Here is an 18530-nt window from a genome sequence, read left to right as displayed (position 1 = left end):
AAAACGCCGATGTGGGTTGGGATCGAGGCAGCCTGGGAAACCGGCGGCAATCAGGCGCTTTTTTATTGCGACTCCGACAGTGGCTAGGCAATTACTTGAACTGCGTAAGGGTCCAGATATTAGGAGACCACGTCACCAAATAAAAGCAATAATGGAATATTACCGATGATACCCTAAAGGATAAGGATTATTCTACACCCTGGGCGGGATTTTTTTTCATAAGTGTGTGCTGGTAAAAAATGAACAATCCTAGATGAATAGCTAGTAGCAGTGGAAAATGTGAGAACATGTAGAGTAGAGTCACTAATAAGTAAATTTACAGGGCAACCTAAAGTTGAGCAGACCCACAACATGACAAAAAAAATGAAAAGTAAAAATAAAAATAAATCTGATAAGCGAAAATTACAAAGTAAAGTCAACAGCATGGCGAGCGCACACAGAATTGCGTTTTTGGCTATTGAGGAGGGTGTAAGTACGAGGGCCTGCCATTCTTTTTGTGCGTGTGTGGCAGTGTGTTCGTCATTAACGAGGTCATTGGTAAGTAAGCTTGTTTGATGTGCCCCAGACATGTAATCCGGGAAGCGGGCCAGCAGGACATGGCCGGGGAAGTCAAACAAACGAGGTTGGACAGAAATCGGGCGACCCAGTGCTGCCAAAAAAGACAGTCCACAACATTGAGAGGAAATCAGCAGGGTGGCTGACTGTACTGTAAAACATATTTCAGATTGGCTTACAGGAAGCGACATAAAAGTACCCTGTACGACGCCTTTCCTCAATAAAACCAGAACTGTTTATACTAACTCATTTTTAGGTATATATACCAAACAGTTTCTCATAGCACCTTGCTATGATTTAACTGATAAGCAGCACGAGAAACGGCTTCCGGATAAAATGTCCCTTTCAGGAAGTGCAAATATACCCGAATAAGGTCAAAAGGGCAGCTCGAGTCCCTCCAGCGACGAATGGCGTTGCGCATACGCCGCGTGTGTCACACGCTGGCATGTAAAAGCGACCATATTCAGCGACCAGCGAGCTTCTCGTCCTGCTATTTGGGGACTCCTAATGACATGAGCCGCATGCCAAGCAAAAGTCAGAATGGATCTGAGAACGGGACTTGGACTCGGCGGCGGTATGCAAATCAGTTTACTGTGGCGACGACAGTGACAATGATGGCCGCCACTCAATTATGCGCCTCGCAAGAACGACTTTCGCTGCCTACTTTCAGGCACAAGATAAAAAACCAAAAAATACGTGTAAGAAAAACGCTTTCCCTTTATCGGATACCTACTTTTCCAAGCGGTTTGCAGATTGACTGATTTTGTAAGAAACACATTTCAATATACGCCCCAAAATCCCTTTTCTGGTGCCTCTGTGAAATCCTTTGCCCATGGGAAACACGTCAAGGGATTTTACGTGGCCAACAGGTGTTCGAATTGTTTGGGCTTCGTGTCGGTGGTATATTTAGATCGGAGAGCCTCATTAAATTTTTAATTAACGGAATTAGTGGAATGTGTGTTGCCAAGTGCGCACTAATGTCGAGGGATTCCGACTCCCGAGATGGGCCCAAGGCATTCTAGTGGTTTCGGGGCGTTCCGTTTTATTATTAATGTCCGGTAAGAATACTCCTGGAATACCTCTTAGTGTTCCTCTAGGGAAGCATGACGTTACAGGTGCCCAGGACCTTATTATATAGGAGCAACTTTTTCTTTCTGGCCTTGACATCCCAAAAATAGACGTACTGGCTTTGTGTCACATCGCATATATTAACCTGTCTAATTATAATTCATGATAATTATCATAATAATGGGTTGGCAGGAATCAAAGGTTTTACATTTATTACAGGAAATTACCATGCGTGTCACTGGGTTAGAAGCTTTTACGAAGCGAAACCGATTGGAATTATGCCACATAAAATGGTTGACCTTATCATGGGGCTAAAGCTCAAGCGATAAGCAGTAAATTACCTCTAATAAAAATGTTGATTGGTGTTTTTTTCGAAGGACAAATGGAAGGACTACAATATAAAATACTCCAAGGAAGTTTAACGTAGAAATAACATTTACAGTAAAAATTGCTTTGCATTTCAGCCACTTTATTGAGTAATAAACTAGTACTTTTAGGGAAATTTTAAAGTTGTTTACAGAAGCAATATAAACTTTACCAAATACCAAGATAGATAGTCCAAAATAGATAGCTTTGCAGGTTGGTGCTCCGTTCGCTTCACCAAAAGACCTCAATTATGCAATGAGTGCCAACAATTAATTATATATTTTCATTATGCCACTCGTTGCGTACCACCGTTTTCAATTATTTTGCCGCATCTTTTGTGGCAGAGAAACTTTTTGTTCAAGCTTATAATTGACAGCGCTCGGCACAAAGTAACTGGCAAATTATTTATGAAAATGCTGCCTGGCTCGCTATAGAAACCTAATAACAATAATATAGCTGATTAAGCATTAATCAAAGTCGGCAGCTGGGCAAAGCAACAACACAGATACCAAACTAAACCCACTAGACAATGGGCCGCATTGGAAGTCGGAGAAAAGGGAAAGTGATGATCTCGGTCCAATGAAATTTATGGAACCCGGCCGCCGTAATTATGGAAAAAGCTTGACCAAAATATAGATTTTAAATGTAGCCTTTTGGTAGCAAATGAAAGCACAGAAGAACTGGCTGTTTGTCAACTGATAGGCGGCCGCTGATAAGGGAAAAGCCATTTTCACATTTTCCATCTCTCAGAGGAGAGAGCGCCAGAGAGCGAAAAGCTTTGACGAAAGCTTTTCTTTTCGGCCTTGGCATTGCCTACGACTTCGGCTTCGTTTACGGCCAACAGCTGATCCGAATTGGCCAGTTGTTGAGCTGTCTTTGGCCCGCTGATTCAGTTGTGCCGCACACGTTAAACCGAGCGGTTCTTGTGTCGTAACATTCGGAAACCAAAAATATAGACACTGCGGCTATTGGACTATTTATGATTTTTTGTGCTGTGACAAATGCGATTTATTTGCGAACAAAAGTGTTTTTTGGAAATCAGCTGGTATTGTTCTGAGAGAGCCGTACGTTCTGGCTAAACAAAATACCCTTTACCGACGGATAAATAAAGTATCTAAGCTCAAACACTTGGGTCCCCTGGCAACACTTGCATTTTCCCTCACGAGCAATCGCCCAATAACTCCCAGCTGACACACATTTGATGAGAACAAACAGCAAACCTAAAAAAATCAACCAAAAATAATGTCAACGAAATCAATGGCAGCCCACGGCAGCTGCAACATGTTGCTGCTGTGTCTTCTGCTTCTGCTGCCATCGGTAGCCCCCGTCCGCTTGCCCAAAGGCAGCAGCAACAATGCAACAGCAGCAACAACTGCAGTAACCGCATCAACCGCAACAGCAACAACAGCAGCAATCCGCAATACCAATGCCAAGGCTGGCAGTAAATATGGTGAGTCCTATGAGCCGAGGAATACATTCAGACAATCGCAGGCCCAGTTGAAGTTGCAGCTTCTAAAAGTGGTTGCAGGCATGTCAGTTGCACAGGAAAAAATACCTTTAACGGGACACTTTTTCATTCTTGTAAAATACTCGTTTCTCATTTACCCTGTAGCAAAAGGGTATTATCTGTATATAATTTATAAGCTGCGGCAAAATTATGAATTTTGTTTTACGAAATATCCAATGAATATTAAGATTTCTCAAAACCCTCACAGATATTGATTGCAATCTGCATATGAGGTAAATGGTTAAAGAAAACAATCATTTTTCCAAGTACTTTTTTAAGGTTTAGCTAGAACACAATATTATTTAGCGTGTTGATTTTCTGTTTGCCTATTCCTGTCGAATGTTGGCTAATTGCACTTGGTCACGATCATAGCTTTTTTCCCTGAACCTCGTTGGGTTCCTTGTGGTATTTTCCCTACGCCTGCCCTTGGTAGCAAACGAAAGACTCAGACAACGAACTTGCCCGGCGGCCAACTTTTTCTGCACCGTGTGCCAATCATGTGGGCACGCGGGAAATGTGTCGACATTTCCTTTTGGCCGCTAAATGAGGGCGGCTGGCACGCCCAGAGCCGCAGAGCGGAAATTGCAAAGAGATTTTCAATGGAGAGCAAAAGTGTCATTAGGCTAGGACAACATGCCAGTAATTGTTGACCACAAAACACACGTTTCGGCCGTTCTCTCTCTAATCGAATTAGCTAAAGCGGTGCAATTACCCGATCCCATACGGTGACAGATCAAGATTTCTCTGGCCAGATGATGGAGGATAGAATTTTCCGACCGATCTTTTATTACAAAACTTCCCGCTGGTTCTGGCCAATGGAAAATTAATGAATGTGTGGTCTGTTCTCTTCGACACTTCCACTTCCTGGCTTGCATAACACTGCAGTGACAACTTACGAAAATATGGTCTAACCGAAAATTTGTGCGCCGTCATAGATAGAATTCCCAAGATCGGAGAGCACCATTAATCATTGCGATGCTGCAATTGAAGTGTCTGTCATTTCTTCGTGGCATTTTTATTAATTTTCTGTTGGATTTTGGCTCAGCAATGGCATCTAGCTGTAGCCCCGATTTCAGAATTTGTGCCATCGCAGACTTTTCACTTTTCCATGTTCTGTGTGCGAAATTCGCCTAAAAATGCTGCCGCTGCCATGCACAGCCGCACACAAAATCGGTGTCAATGATTTCAACATGGGAAAAGCATGGAAAAGACAGCCACCCCAAGCTGCAACAAGCGCAACATTGGCAACAAGCAACATGGCCAAACACAAACAAGTCAGCTTCGGCAACTGGCATTTCTAATTGCAGATTATGCAAGGTTCTGGCTCAGAAGAAGTCACCAAGCTGGCGGGCTTGGGAAATCGCCTCGAAATCGGGGCTAAGTGGGCACGGAAAATTGAAAATTTGCCGGGACTCGACGTTGTGATTAATGAATAATTGATCAGGGATTTATTGTATTCCTGTCTTTAAATGATAGGGTATATTTAAAGTTTGAATTCGCATGTGCAGCATCAATACAATTCGGAATTTGATACTAAATTCTAGCTGGCTCAACCATAGCTCTTGGAAGCAATCTTCACTCCCATTTGAGGTCCAAGTACCATGTTGCCCCATCCCTTTAGCCGTCCAGCATCATCATCATCATGATCGTCAGTCTAGTTTTTATTCCGTCTTAACTGTCTGCCCCCCTTGGCTAATTCACGTCACACTTCGAGCCAGATCCTCAATCACTTGCAGCTGGAGTGGAAGTGCAGAGCTGGGGACTCCAACTGGCAGCACACTTCAGATCTTCTTCTGCACATCTGCCAGTGGGAACAAGCACTTAGTGGGTCCACAAAAAACCAACCGAATGAAACAGAACTAATCCAAAAGCGTGTCTGAAACTCAGGCGGCGGAAAACAAGTTCCTTGCCTCGAACCTAGCTCTTGCAGTAGAGTAACCATTGTGGCTCATTTGCATGCAAGACCAACTACTAACTACCAACTGCCATTGCCACTGCCACTGCCACGAATCTTGGCTATAACCCCGTTTTCCCGTTGCTGCCCATGCTCATGCTTTTGTAACCTTCGATAGAGATACGCGGCGTTGCCGGTGAACCAAATTACAAATCGGTGAATCTGACCTGGGAAGTTGAATTCGTGCCGTCGGCCCATGACACAGATTCGAGCCCCAACTCCAACTCCAGAGCGGACCAGGTGAACGCGACAAATATGAGCGGCGATGTGGAACCGCCCCGGGATCTGGCATTCCAAATATTCTACTGCGAGATGCAAAGCTACGGCCCACAGCGGTGTCGCGTCAAATTGGTGAACGCCACCACCGCCGAGGTGTCCCAGGCAGAGAATGAGAAGGCGACGGATCAGCAGGAGCAGCCCGAACCCTCAGGGTAAGTGGTTCTGCCATTTAGGAAATGCAAAAGTTCGTTAGAATGTTGGTGCACTTTAAATTCGAAATTTAATTGAATTTACCTTTACGAGCAGTAGAAAACTAAAATATATTCACTTTTAAGCTTTCATTCAAGAAAGTATTTTAAAAGTAATAAGAATACTTTTGCATGACCTTAAGCAAAATGAAATACAAATAATATTCTTAATTCATATACACAAGTGCACGTAGTTGCTTGAATTTTCAGTGCAAAGCTGAATATGATAAATTTAATACCATTTACTCAATATTTACGTAGGAAATGCAAAAGTTCGTTGGTGTCGTTCGAATGTTGGTGCGCTTTAAATTCGAAATTTAATTGGATTTACCTTTTCGACCAGTAGAAAATGAAAATGTATTCACTTTTAGACTGTCATGCAAGAAAGTATTTTAAAAGTAATACAAATACTTTCGTATCACCTTAAGCAAAATGAAATACAAATAATATTGCAAAATTGCAAGTAGTTGTTTGCATTTTCACTGCAAAGCTGAATATGATAAATTTAATACCATTTACTCAATATTTACGTAGTTCCCATGTGCATCACTTTGCTGCTGCTGTGGACAACTTGCGTATGGCCACCAAGTACAGTATCCACGTTCGCCCGGCGGTCCAAAAGCGCCACCAGGCGGGCGGAACTCGCAGCTCCAATGCACGGGCTGACTTCCACGATGAGAACGAGATCGAGAGTGGATCCGGACATCTGGCGGGACAGAGCATCGTCATACCCACCAAGGGCTGTAAGTGGTTTCCAAGTATAAGTTAAGTTTATGAACAACTTACGATTGTAGAAAGCTGAATACTAAACGTATAATAAACAGAACCTGCTCGAATATTCTGTGCGTGGGAAAAAGTAGTACCTATTTAAAACATATATATTTTCCGAATATTACCAGTCACCGCACATGCAACCCAGTGTTTGCCGCACGCCTCAGAGATCGAGGTTGAAACAGGTCCGTACTTCGGAGGACGCATCGTTGTGGATGGAGGAAACTGTGGGATCAAGGGCGATGCCAGTGATGCGGCGGACAAGTATACGATGAGGATCGATCACAAAGAGTGTGGAAGCTTGGTGAAACCGGAGACCAGCACGGTGGAGACCTTCATCACAGTGCAGGAAAACCTTGGCATATTTACCCACAGCACAAGACGGTAAATAACATATGTATACGCCATTTATTATTATTCTATGAATATGTTCCAAAAATATTAAACAGCGTAGAACCTTCAAAGATACTTACAATTTTGAACACCCCCTTTCCCAATCGTAGCTTTGTGGTGGTTTGCAGCTACCATTCGGGCATGCAGACGGTCCGCGCAAGCTTCACTGTACCCGGAAAGAACGGAGTGGCCGCCGCCTACGAGCCCAACGACGCATTTGAGCCAGATGAGGATCAGCGCCTGGGCAGGGAACTTCGACAGATGCGCTACGTCAACAAGACGGAGCTGGTGCTTCGCGAACCGGACTCGGAGTCCGTGGAACAGGCTGCGGTGGTGGAGCAAGCCCCGTCGCCCACCACCGAGCAGGCTTCTCAGCCCAGAGGTCAGGGTAGAGCCCTGAACCTCAACGAGGTCAACAGCTTGGCGGATGAGCCTGCGGAGGAACAGCACTTGGAGCCTGTGGTGGGCACCAAGTACGCCAAACTGGTTGTCGACCAGAGCCACAGCTCCTGGATGCCGTCGGAGGCGGGCTCGCCACCAGGTGGTAGCGAAGAGAATGAAGGTAAGTGATCTGCCTGCGACAATCGTGATTCCTAAATGCCCATAAACGAAATATATTATATTTTTTTTGATCTATAGAAATAAGATTCATGACCTTTTTCTGCTAAATCCTGACCACAATTTCAATCGTTCTATAGGAATTATATATATTCATTATTATTATAAAAATAATTCATTTAATTTTATCCTCACCCTTTTTTCTTCCTGTGCAGTCATTCTGCGTTATATTGGCTCCCATCTGAGCAGCGTACTGGTAACCGTCTCGCTATCTGTGATAATCATCAGCATTTGCATCGTTCTGCTGCAGCGGCAGCGGATCCGCTCGCCGCCCCGCAGCCCCTCCCCCTGCCTGGCCGCCCACCTGCCGCACAAGACGCTGCCGCGCGCTCTGCAGCAGCAGCAGTACCAGTGCACCTTGTAGGTGCCCCTGTTCCACCTCCACTGACTGCCCCTCCGACTTCCAGCTACTTAGCTATGCCCACTTGTCTTGCTGAATGTCAAAGTTTTGCAAGGAAGAAAACTACATTTAGCTTAAGATGACTGCGCACAGCCACGCCCCCATCCCCGACTCCTGGAAAACGGTTTCCAACTCAAGCCCCATCGGTACCAGTGTACCAGGTTAAGCATCCTCCGATTTACATAATTGTAAGTTTGACTCCGTCTCTGGCCAAGCTTTAACTGCGATTGCGAGAAGGACGAGCGGACATGGCACTTCTCATAGAGCGAGATTAGTATGTAGACTCCTAGATGTAAGATTTTGTATAAATTATGTGTGCGCAGATAGAATATATATATATTTTAGCTACTTAATAAAGTGTTATTTTTTAATTTACATCGGACTAAACGGGGTTATATGTAAAGGCCAACTAAATGCAAAAGATGATCAACGATTCAAAAGGGAAGCCTAAAAGACCTAAAATTTCAACTAAGTAAACACAGAGTCCAACTGCGTTATAACAAACAAGATGGTTAAGAGAAAATACCAGCTTAGCGAAATAAATTCAAATATGAAGCACGGAATGATTTCCGTTATCGAATCTTTCCCAAGCATTAGATTCTGATTCTGCGGAAATGAAAGTCAGTCAATAGGTCGACTCCCCTTATAGAAGCACTCCTCCACAAAGTTCTCACTTCTGACCATGAAGCTTGCCGATATCTAGGTTCCCACTGCCATCATCATCAGACAATAATTTCGGAATTACGTTCTACCGATTTCACCAAGGGTTACGAATGTGTTATGTGTCTGGGCTTCTGGTCGTAAAACAAAATTACGAAATTATGTTAAGATGTTGGCTCGTCAGACGGCGATTTGCATGAAAGTGGCACACAAAATGTTGTCAACTCCGCACGTTCTTAGTTCTCCACGTACCCTAAGTTCTCCACTTGGTCTTCATCGGCTTCCCCGGCTCAAACGGAAGCCGCCAAATATAAAACATGTAACGAGGCGACCGACAAAAGACATTATCTGCAGTCGTGAGCTCGTCTTGTTATTGTTGCCGGTTGCCGGTTGCCCAACACGGAGGGTCGACTCAAGTTGAGTCCCAATACCAAGTCCAGAAAGCAAAACCCCAAATCGGTGGGCACTAGCCCACGATGAGACAGCGGCGAAAGGCGTTCTGCTAACTTTCTGATTGAAGTGCCTGGACTTGGGGATCGCTGGATTTTGCATAGAAAAGCCATTAGGTTCGGCTTTTCATCATCATCGCCATCAGATACAAAAGGTTTGTCTGGCCTTTTGTTTGCATTATTAGAACACAAAAACCAAGTGAGCGTTAAGATCGCGCGCGCAAAAGCCGAAAAAGAAAAATGGAAAACTACAAAATGCTAGATAAACAAACTTTCTCATCTGCAAGCTAGAATGCACTGGGAAAGTAGTTAATAGAACTAAAATAATTATAAACATATGGATTTATGAATGAATTTTATGCACCTTCCTTTTTTTATTTAGTAGCAATAATATATATAATCTTACATACGTTGTGTAGATATGTAATATGTAATTGAAGCTTTTTTCGTATTACTGTTCTTTTTCTTTATTATATAATTAATATATTTATTAGGTGATGAGGTAGTAAGATTCCTTTAATAAATAAACCGTATATAATATTTATATTTTTGATTACGACCACTTGCAGAGTCGATCTAACCATACCATTTTTTGAAGTGCTGGTTGAAGTTGAAAGAATCTGCGCGAAGTCCAAGCGTTTGCCTTCACCTTCACCCATTTCAATGGGCCTGTGGTGGTAGAGCTGCACCACCGCAACCACCAGCGGCTGCTCAAATTTCAAATTTCACCCACAGTGGGGCCTGGCGTTTTGACGTTGATTAGCATGTGGCACACATAAATCTTTGGGATTGGGCTTCCGTTTCCCTTTTCGAACGCACTCTGCAGATCTCGAGATCTCTGATGGCGGCCGAGCATGACGTGGTGGTGCATTCACCAATTGAGGAGCCGCCGGGGAGTCGAGTGGAGTTGTGGAGCCGTGCATAATGAGGCCAACGATCTTGGCCAAGAAGCCAGCCGAACCAGTTAATGAGCCGCCGCTGTCTTGGATTAGAATGCGAGCAGCTGACGAAGACGAAAGTAAAACTGCCTCGAGAAAGTTTAAATTTCTGCCAAATATAGAGATCATTTTTCTTGTTGTATTTCTCTAGCCGGGATTATTAACGTTCGAACGCAGCAGGGGATCGTTTTCTAGGGTAATTACTGGGCCACCACCTCCTTCTCCAGGTTACTTGTAATTATTTGCGATCTGTGCCCGATATTTGTGTCAGATCCCCAGATCTGCATTCCGCCGGCAAATTGCACCCAAATGCTAGTATCCCCCCATTTTGGCCCAAAACAACTAGCCAGCATCTGGGTTATCTTTTGGGCAATCGTGATCTGGCAGAACCACAAAAATGGAACAGTCGCCGAGCGGCTCATTGTTTTTAGCCATCATTTGTGTTGGAGTTTCTGTTGGGTTTCCGAACCCAGATTCTGGGCTAATGACAGTCGCACTTTTTAATGATTGTTATTATGAATTATGTGTGGTTTTCCGAGGGGAATCCGGCTGAAGGGGGGCTAGAAATCGGTGTCAAATCGGGGAATTGTTTGCCGCTCAAAATGGGTGATTTTTCGCGGCTATGAGGTTAGAGACTGTTTTGGCCAGAGTTCGTCGACAGCTTTAGTTTGATGAGTTTGGCAGTTTACATATACCGTGAATTGCAATTTATTGATACCTCCGCAATCATTTTAAAAATGACGTATATTTTATAAAAAAAATTCTCGATCAAGCAATGTGTTGATAAGATGGGAATTCTGTTTGCTCTAATTGTTATTCGCACCAAAGATTAGAAATGTATTAATGGCGATAGTGCGAGTGCTATCAATACGTGTACAAAGAAAGGTTTCAGGAACTCCCATGGATGATATTTTATTACCACACGGGTTATCGCATACTAGCAGTACTAAGAACGTACTTCTCCTCAAGTGGTGTGTCATTTCAATTTTGTAATCCAATATACAGACCTTCGATTCATTTTTACTGGCAGTCAAATATAAATCGGCGATCAAAATGGTTGGGAGTGCAAGTAGTTATTTTTGTATTTTACTAGCAGTTACTTCGTTGCTCTACGGAGCTAAAGGAGCAAATATCCTAGGACTCTTCCCTAGTCTGAGTCCCTCACATCTGATCATTTCGATGTCAGTTGCCAAGATTTTGGCAGAGGAGGGACACAATGTGACGGTGGTTACAGTATTGGAGCCAACAATTACCCACAAGAATATAAACTTGGTTTCAGTGCCAATGACCAAGGAGGAAATAAAGCAAAGAAGCGAGACAATTGGAGCCAAACAAAAGAATTCAAGCCCCAATCGGTTGATTTCCGTTCTTAATATGTCAGGTCAAATGGACTCCATGTTGAGGAAGATGGCAGATGTCCTGAAGGACCAACGAGTAAAGGAGCTGTACTTAAACAAAGACAATCACTTCGATTTGGTGATATCGGGCTATTTCATGAACGACTACCAACTTGGATTCGCTAGAAAGGTGAATGCTCCGGTTGTTGTCCTTGCTCCCAGTTCACCCAGCCAGATGCTAAACTCTCTGATTGGCAATCCCCATGATACAGTGGAGAAGGAGAAGGGCATGACTTTTGGACAGCGTTTAGATAGCTATATAACTAGCCTCTTGTACGGAATATTTGTGCGCCAAATTGACTAGCGAAATCGTAAATACTATAGGTATGTAGATTCGTATTTAAATCAGTTAAATTTAAGTCGCAATGATTTCGTTTTCAGGGAGATTTTTGGTGATGACCCCACCATGCCGGAATACATGGACATGCTAAAGAATACATCATTGGTTTTCTTCTGTTCCCATGCAGCCAGCGAGGGACCCATTCGGCCTAGTGTGCCAGCTGCCGTTGAGATTGGAGGCATTCAGATCAAGGATAAGCCGGATCCCCTCCCTAAGAACCTGGAGGAGTTCCTTAGCAATGCTACCCATGGAGCCATTCTTCTGAGTCTGGGTTCCAATGTTCAGGGAAGCCACATCAAGCCGGATATAGTGAACAAGATTTTCAGCGTTCTCTCAAATCTCAAGCAGCGGGTCATTTGGAAATGGGAGGATCTCGATAAGACGCCCGGTGAGTCCGACAATATTCTCTACTCCCGTTGGCTGCCACAGGACGACATACTGGCCCATCCGAGCGTCAAACTATTTATAAATCATGCCGGAAAAGGAGGTATTACAGAAGCCCAGTACCACGGAAAACCCATGCTTTCGTTGCCGGTTTTTGGAGACCAGCCTGGAAATGCTCATGCGATGGTGAAAAGTTGATTTGGTCTCACACTCAGCCTTCTTACTTTGGAGGAGGAGCCCTTTAAAGCTGCCATTCAGGAGATCTTGTCTAACCCAAAATACAGCCAAAGAGTGGCCAAGTTTTCCTCCCTCTATCGAGACCGCCCAGCGACTGCCCGGGATTCGTTGATATTCTGGACGGAGTACGTCATTCGGCACCGTGGAGCAGCGCATCTCCAGAGCCCCTTGGTGCACATGGACTTTATAAGCGCCAATAACCTGGATATATATGCCTTGATCGCGGCTATTTTCGTTGGTTTTTTATTAATACTAATGAAAGTTGTTCTACACATTTGCAAAATACTTACAACAAAGTCAAATAAGGTTAAGAAGCAATGATTATTCCTCATAAAATCGTTACCTGCTGAAAAGTAGCGCTTGTTGCAGTGTTAAGTAATAGTAGGGGTTCACGATATATTTCTCCGGCCACAAATAAGTGAATGATGAAAATAGGCCGAAGTTCGCGAAATGCAAGATATTTACAACCCTGGAATATCGTGCCTCTCCCACAAGTTTAAACGAGTTCAACTCAACGAACTCAACTAAACTCTAAATGATTACGGGCTTGTGCAGAAACTACCGACCAAATCGGTTCTATAACACTGGAATACCTTAACTACATCACCGGCGAAATGCCCTTTTAATTCGAGAATGACAGAACCCGACAAAGTTGTCATGACCAGAAACATTGTACATTGACTATATAAAGTGTAACTACAGATGCTTCGAACATAATTTAGCGTAAATAAAAACCTGATGTTTGGTTAATTTTCTTTTGCATTTCCCGCCGAGATTCCCCTCACGCACCGCGCGCAGGAAAACCGGAGTAGAATAACAAGTGGAAGTGGCATGCCCAGATCCAAAGGTCTGAGCTATAACCACAAACTCCAGACGGCAGTCTGGTTATAGCCTTGCACTGAAAAAATCAGTGTGACACTTTTAAAAAGCATTAAATACAATGTGTAATATAAATAACAATAGGAATAAAATGCAGATAAGGACACACGTATCACGGAAAATAAAGACCACATTAAAGTACAAGTTGTAGGTTCATAAGAAAAACTTTACTTAAATATCTCCTAAGATCTTTCGGTGCACTTACATATATGCACCTGCTGTTGTTGCCTTCCGCTGATTTGCCGCATCGCTGCATGCAAGTTATGTCTCTATCAGGTTTAGAATTTGTATCTGACGCCGCGGCGTGCAGAATTCGCAGCCAACTTGATGCATGGACGCAGTTGAAGCGCAACGGTTGCTGCAGCAACTGCAAGTGCAAGTACAAGTACATCTGCAACAGCAACCTGCAACGTGCCACATGCGGAAACCACTTTGGCAGCGACTTTTGTAACCGTAAGCAGCCCATTCCCAACTCTATCCCAACCCGAATAACATTCTCGGTGTCGCAGTGCGTTGCAGGCGTCTCTTTTTGATTGTTTTTGTAGTCGTCATAAATACCCCATAAATCCAGCTCTATAGGCTACCGAATCGAAAAGTACCTTAAAATATGCTAGTAAATACCATTTCAATTGAATTTTGTAGTTATATCCGCTGAAGAGCACCTACTTTGTTTCCTAACTTGAATTTAAATGCAACTAATAAAAACAAACTAAAAATCACATAAACCATCATACAAAATTGTGTCCAACTGCTGAACATATCAAAAATCTTATAATTTAAAATGACATAACTACATAACTGCTACGATTATGCATTTCAGGCCGTTAGTTTAAATACCAGTTTCCAGTCGTGGTTTTCCTTTAGAACGCGTCGCTTTGGCCATCGCGCATTTTTAAGCACATTTTTAGGTCTCTTCCTTCGGTTCGTCTCGTTCTGCGAGTGGTTGGCGGCATCCCAAGGAGGTCCATCGGGCCATCCCAGATCCCCACAACCCATCTAGGCCCATTCTTGGCCACCACGACCATGGCCAACCAATTCGCAAACTCAAGCCCAAGCCCAATCCCAATACTCTTTCCCGTTCCCCAGAATGGCCATTCCACTTCGGAGCTCGGAGCTCATAACTGTTCTTGACGCGCTTACCTTTGAAATTAGCTGGCCTGGCCATTTCCAGCGTGCGTTTTGGCCCGTTCTGAGTGACAACGGTGGCGGTCACGGCCAGAAGAAACCAACTAGCCACGCCCCCTGGGCCGGCCCCTGCTAATCAACTGCGTATTTCAATTTACCGTTGCCAAAAGTCAAAAAACCTACACACCGAATGGAGTGGACCAGTCATGGAGCACTGGGGGAAAGTCGGAACTTGCTCTCATAAACATAAACTAGCTATGAAATGGTATTATTGACCTATTATATTGCACGCCTTAATTCTGATTTCATTATTTGCTAGTATTCTGTATTAATATTTTAATTTAATCACAGATTGTAGATTAGAAGAATTTTTGCCAGTGCTGTGGAGGCGGAAAGTGACTAAGCAACAGGGTGTAATGAACAAGAAGTTATCTTCCGGGGAACTCACGCTGATTGCGATTTTTATGCGACACCCGTTAGTTTTGGCCTATTCTTGCCGGCACTCTATAATGTACGTTCTGCGGATCCAGGCCCTCCGGACTAGAGAGCTGTGCAGATGGTGGGAGATCTCCGTGCCATTTCGTGGCTGTATTCCCTGAACCCTGAACCAGACTCCACTCCGCATTAAGTAATTTTCCCATTGAATCCGCTCCAGATTCCACACAATTGCTCCGCCACTTGGGCTTCTACCGCGCACTTCTCTCCCTGATTTATTTATTTTGCCAGGTCTTGCTAATTTTTATTTGCAATTTCCAACTCTTGCGCGAAATAATGGCAAAAAAGCTGCTAAGAAAATAAACGGAATTGGGCGCAGGGCGAAAGTGTAGTAAGCCATCTTAAATGGGTTCGGGCCATTAAATCTGCGGCCCGATGAAACTCATTTGGGTCGCTTTGTTGCTTTCCTCACTCGTTGGATTTCTATACAGCAGGCTATACATATAGCCTAATGGGTCTCTGTGAGAGCCATCCAAAGATAATCGCCGAAAGCTGCGCAATTAACAATGCCTGATCTTGGGTAGATCAGATCCAAGAGGGCTGATTTCGATTTACTTAAATGTGACGGAAAGGGAATTCAGCATCTACGATTTGTGTGGATTTCTAATAAAAAGTGATGAATTTCTCTTTCAAGGCTTAAGTGCCCGAAGTTTTCAATTGTCTTCATAACTACAGTTTAATTACCAAATTATGGCCATACTATTAATAGAAATTTAAATAGAAATTCAAGAGTTCTTTTATTTATTATTTATTAAGTGCCAAACCAATTAATAAGTATCCCAAATGCCAAAGAGCCTTCTAAAGAAACTTAATAATACTTTCCAACCGGGGAAATTCTGACCCTTCCCAGCAAAGACCATTTGGAAATAATCTATTTTAGCACCAACACGAACTTGAGAACCACACTGCCCACAACAACTATGTACACAAACTAATTCGAACTTTTCCCAAGCCGCGCTCTTCCCAGAATTTTCACTTTGAATTCCCGATTACCACCTCCCCCACTACCAATGCTCCATAAAGAAGGCCCATTTCACTATTAAATCTTTAAGCAGTATCCCGCTGCGTCCGATTTTCGAGAGCCATGACCCCAGAAAGCCCTAAGATCCATAAAAATTAAATATATAGGGGCGGGGGGAATGGAACAGAGACGTCAAGAGACAGCAGACAATGCCAGCGTTTTACTAACTTAATTCTACACCTCGCATTATTCAGGCCCCAACTCAACCCGACATAATTATATGATTAATAAGCTCCATTGTGAGCGAGTCGCGAGTTGGATGAGCGTGAAAATGAAAGTGCTGTCGATGGATGGTTGGAAAACTATGTGTGCAGAGGGGGGATGGCTAAGTAGAGATGGCAGTGCAATTTTCCGTTGCACTTTTCGATTTCGCACCGGTCCGCGGGCTCCGTTATTATATATAGTATATTAGTGTAGTGCGATATAGCCACCTCCAACGTACCCATTGTTTGCTTTTAATCTTCGACGTGCGAGCGCAGACAGGTGCACTTATGAAAGCGCAACCACTCATCGCCCATCTAACGGATCGAATGGCCTTCATGTAGACGCATGGAGGCTGACTTATTGCCAGCACTGTGCTGCCAAGATCAATTCAAATCGAACGGTTTTGAAAATTAATTGCCCACATATTGTGAACTTCATTTAAACGCAATTTATTTAATTTCAGCTATTTTCCCACTACTGACACTATTCTCTGCTGCATAGTGTACATTTGTTAAATTTTCGTGTACGGAAAGTGCTGAAAGTTGGTGTCAGACGCGCTTTCGTTGGGCATTAATAACAGCAGTCAATAATAAATATACTCAAAGTGTCCCGAAGCTGGCACGCTCGCTTTGAATGTAATTAGGGTCACAAGTGATGGAGACGGAGATGGAGCCCGAGATGAGCCACCAACCATTAGTGCTCAACCACACTCGGGCACACTCTTGTGGACTGACTTTGGGCCAAAAAGCGACGTCAAATGGATGCTGACAAATGCCAGAGCACAGTAGGCAGGAGAACAGAAAACCTTTATTGATACTTTTGCCATGTAAAACAGAACACTTGAACAAATTCTGGGAAATATTTTGTCTCTCGTAATTAAAACTGTTTATGAATGAGGAACTTTGATAAACATATTGTGTTTATTGTAAGTAAACGAACAAAAAAGGGAATGCCCATTAGATTTTAATTCACATATAAAATCATGAGGAAAAGTAAATGAAGCTTTATTTCTTTTTCCGTGTATGCATGTACTTCAACAGCCATCGAGAAATTTGAAAAACTTAGCGTGGACCGTTAATTGGGTTAGAAGCATCGCATTGCATTGACACCGATCGAATTGAGCCATCGAGAATCTATGCCAGCCAACACTGCGTATACGTATGCCGATGCAAACGAGAGTACCGATATCGATGACGTTCTGTCGGGTCGTTCTGTCCTCCTGATTTTATGCCGCTACTCACGATTACCGTAGATGATGAGCTGCTGACGATGGATGTGGTGGCCAATGTGGGTCACATGGGTTGATGCTCAGCCACGGAAAAGTGTTTCTATGCTGCTGTTGACTAATTTCATCTGGCGATTTAGCATTCGAGGTATGAGCCTGTATACCTGTGCACCGATCTACAGAATCATTTCGATATACAAATTCAATCTCTGCCACAAGTCTCGTGCACCGAGTAATTACGACCAGAAGGCGTTTTGAAGATGATCAGACGTCTGTCAAGCGATGGGTTCCAATTATATTTCCAAAATATAAGATTATAGTTCTTTTGCCTTGTTTTACTTTGTTTGCAGATAACGAAACCTTGGCAAAGCCAGTTAAGAGTAAACAACACTCTACTTTATGTACTAGACCATAAGAGAAGATGTATGTATCAGCAAATATAAATAAAACAATTTTTCATGCTTGGGATTAATTTAAGTTCTAAGATCTCAGGTTTAGGAAAGGAAAGGTCCAGTTACAATAGGAAATAATTACAGAATTGTTTCAATCGAGTAATTAAGCAAGATAAATGATTCAGCTGTCAGTTACTGTCTCCGCCTCAAAGTAAATGGCTTAGTCCAATTAGGGAAGTATGCTTAAATCGGAGTTGCTGCAAACCATAATTAAGAGCCATTTATAATAGTTAACCTCCTCCGTGGACAAGCCTCATGAAACACAGAGCACATTTCCCCTAAAGTCGAAACAAAAGTAAAAGCTAAAGGCAAATGGGAAGTGGAAACTGTGAATTTCTCCACACTTAATATAGTAATATAATATATCAGTGGATCTATTAATATGTAATAATACGTACTCAACCACCAACAACCATGGTTAACCAAATGAGACAAGCAATAAAACACAACTGCTACATATGCAATGCAGATATTGTGGTTTACATTATAATTGAAGTTTCCGAGTTACCAGCAGATGAATCTGGGAGGCTGACATCCATGGGTTAGCGTTAAAAATGGGTTAACTTGTGCCAACCAGGTGAGTTATTTATACTTTAAGAGGCCCAGTCAAGAGAGTTAATTCCAG

At 43.2% G+C, this 18530-nt stretch overlaps 2 protein-coding genes and 1 long non-coding RNA gene across 4 annotated transcripts; all 3 read left to right on the top strand.

The window, feature by feature from the left end:
- The first annotated feature begins 41 nt into the window (after positions 1-41).
- On the top strand, positions 42-8465 carry LOC6529822. Of its 2 annotated transcripts, none has more exons than XM_039371890.2 (6): positions 42-1129; positions 5569-5881; positions 6452-6660; positions 6817-7072; positions 7192-7643; positions 7855-8465. In XM_039371890.2, the coding sequence occupies exons 1-6, from the start codon at positions 1096-1098 to the stop codon at positions 8061-8063; spliced, it is 1473 nt and encodes a 490-aa protein (XP_039227824.1). In that variant the 5' UTR covers positions 42-1095; the 3' UTR covers positions 8064-8465. The 2 variants fall into 2 exon arrangements, with proteins under 2 accessions (XP_039227824.1, XP_002090803.1); XM_002090767.4 differs by having other exon boundaries at positions 42-3439.
- A 2680-nt stretch (positions 8466-11145) lies between these two features.
- Positions 11146-13585, top strand: LOC6529821 (UDP-glycosyltransferase UGT5). The gene is given in 2 exon segments (XM_002090766.3): positions 11146-11867; positions 11925-13585. Coding segments are annotated over 2 exon segments (1569 nt in total). The 5' UTR covers positions 11146-11199; the 3' UTR covers positions 12826-13585.
- Positions 13586-16100: 2515 nt separating this feature from the next.
- LOC120321174 lies at positions 16101-17777 on the top strand. The gene is made up of 2 exons (XR_005560764.2): positions 16101-17153; positions 17269-17777. It is a non-coding gene; the product is annotated as an uncharacterized LOC120321174 (long non-coding RNA).
- The last annotated feature ends 753 nt before the right edge of the window (positions 17778-18530 follow it).

Source organism: Drosophila yakuba, chromosome 2R (genome assembly GCF_016746365.2).
Source record: "Drosophila yakuba strain Tai18E2 chromosome 2R, Prin_Dyak_Tai18E2_2.1, whole genome shotgun sequence".
Lineage (NCBI taxonomy): Eukaryota > Metazoa > Arthropoda > Insecta > Diptera > Drosophilidae > Drosophila > Drosophila yakuba.
This window is presented reverse-complemented; position numbering and strand designations above follow the sequence as displayed.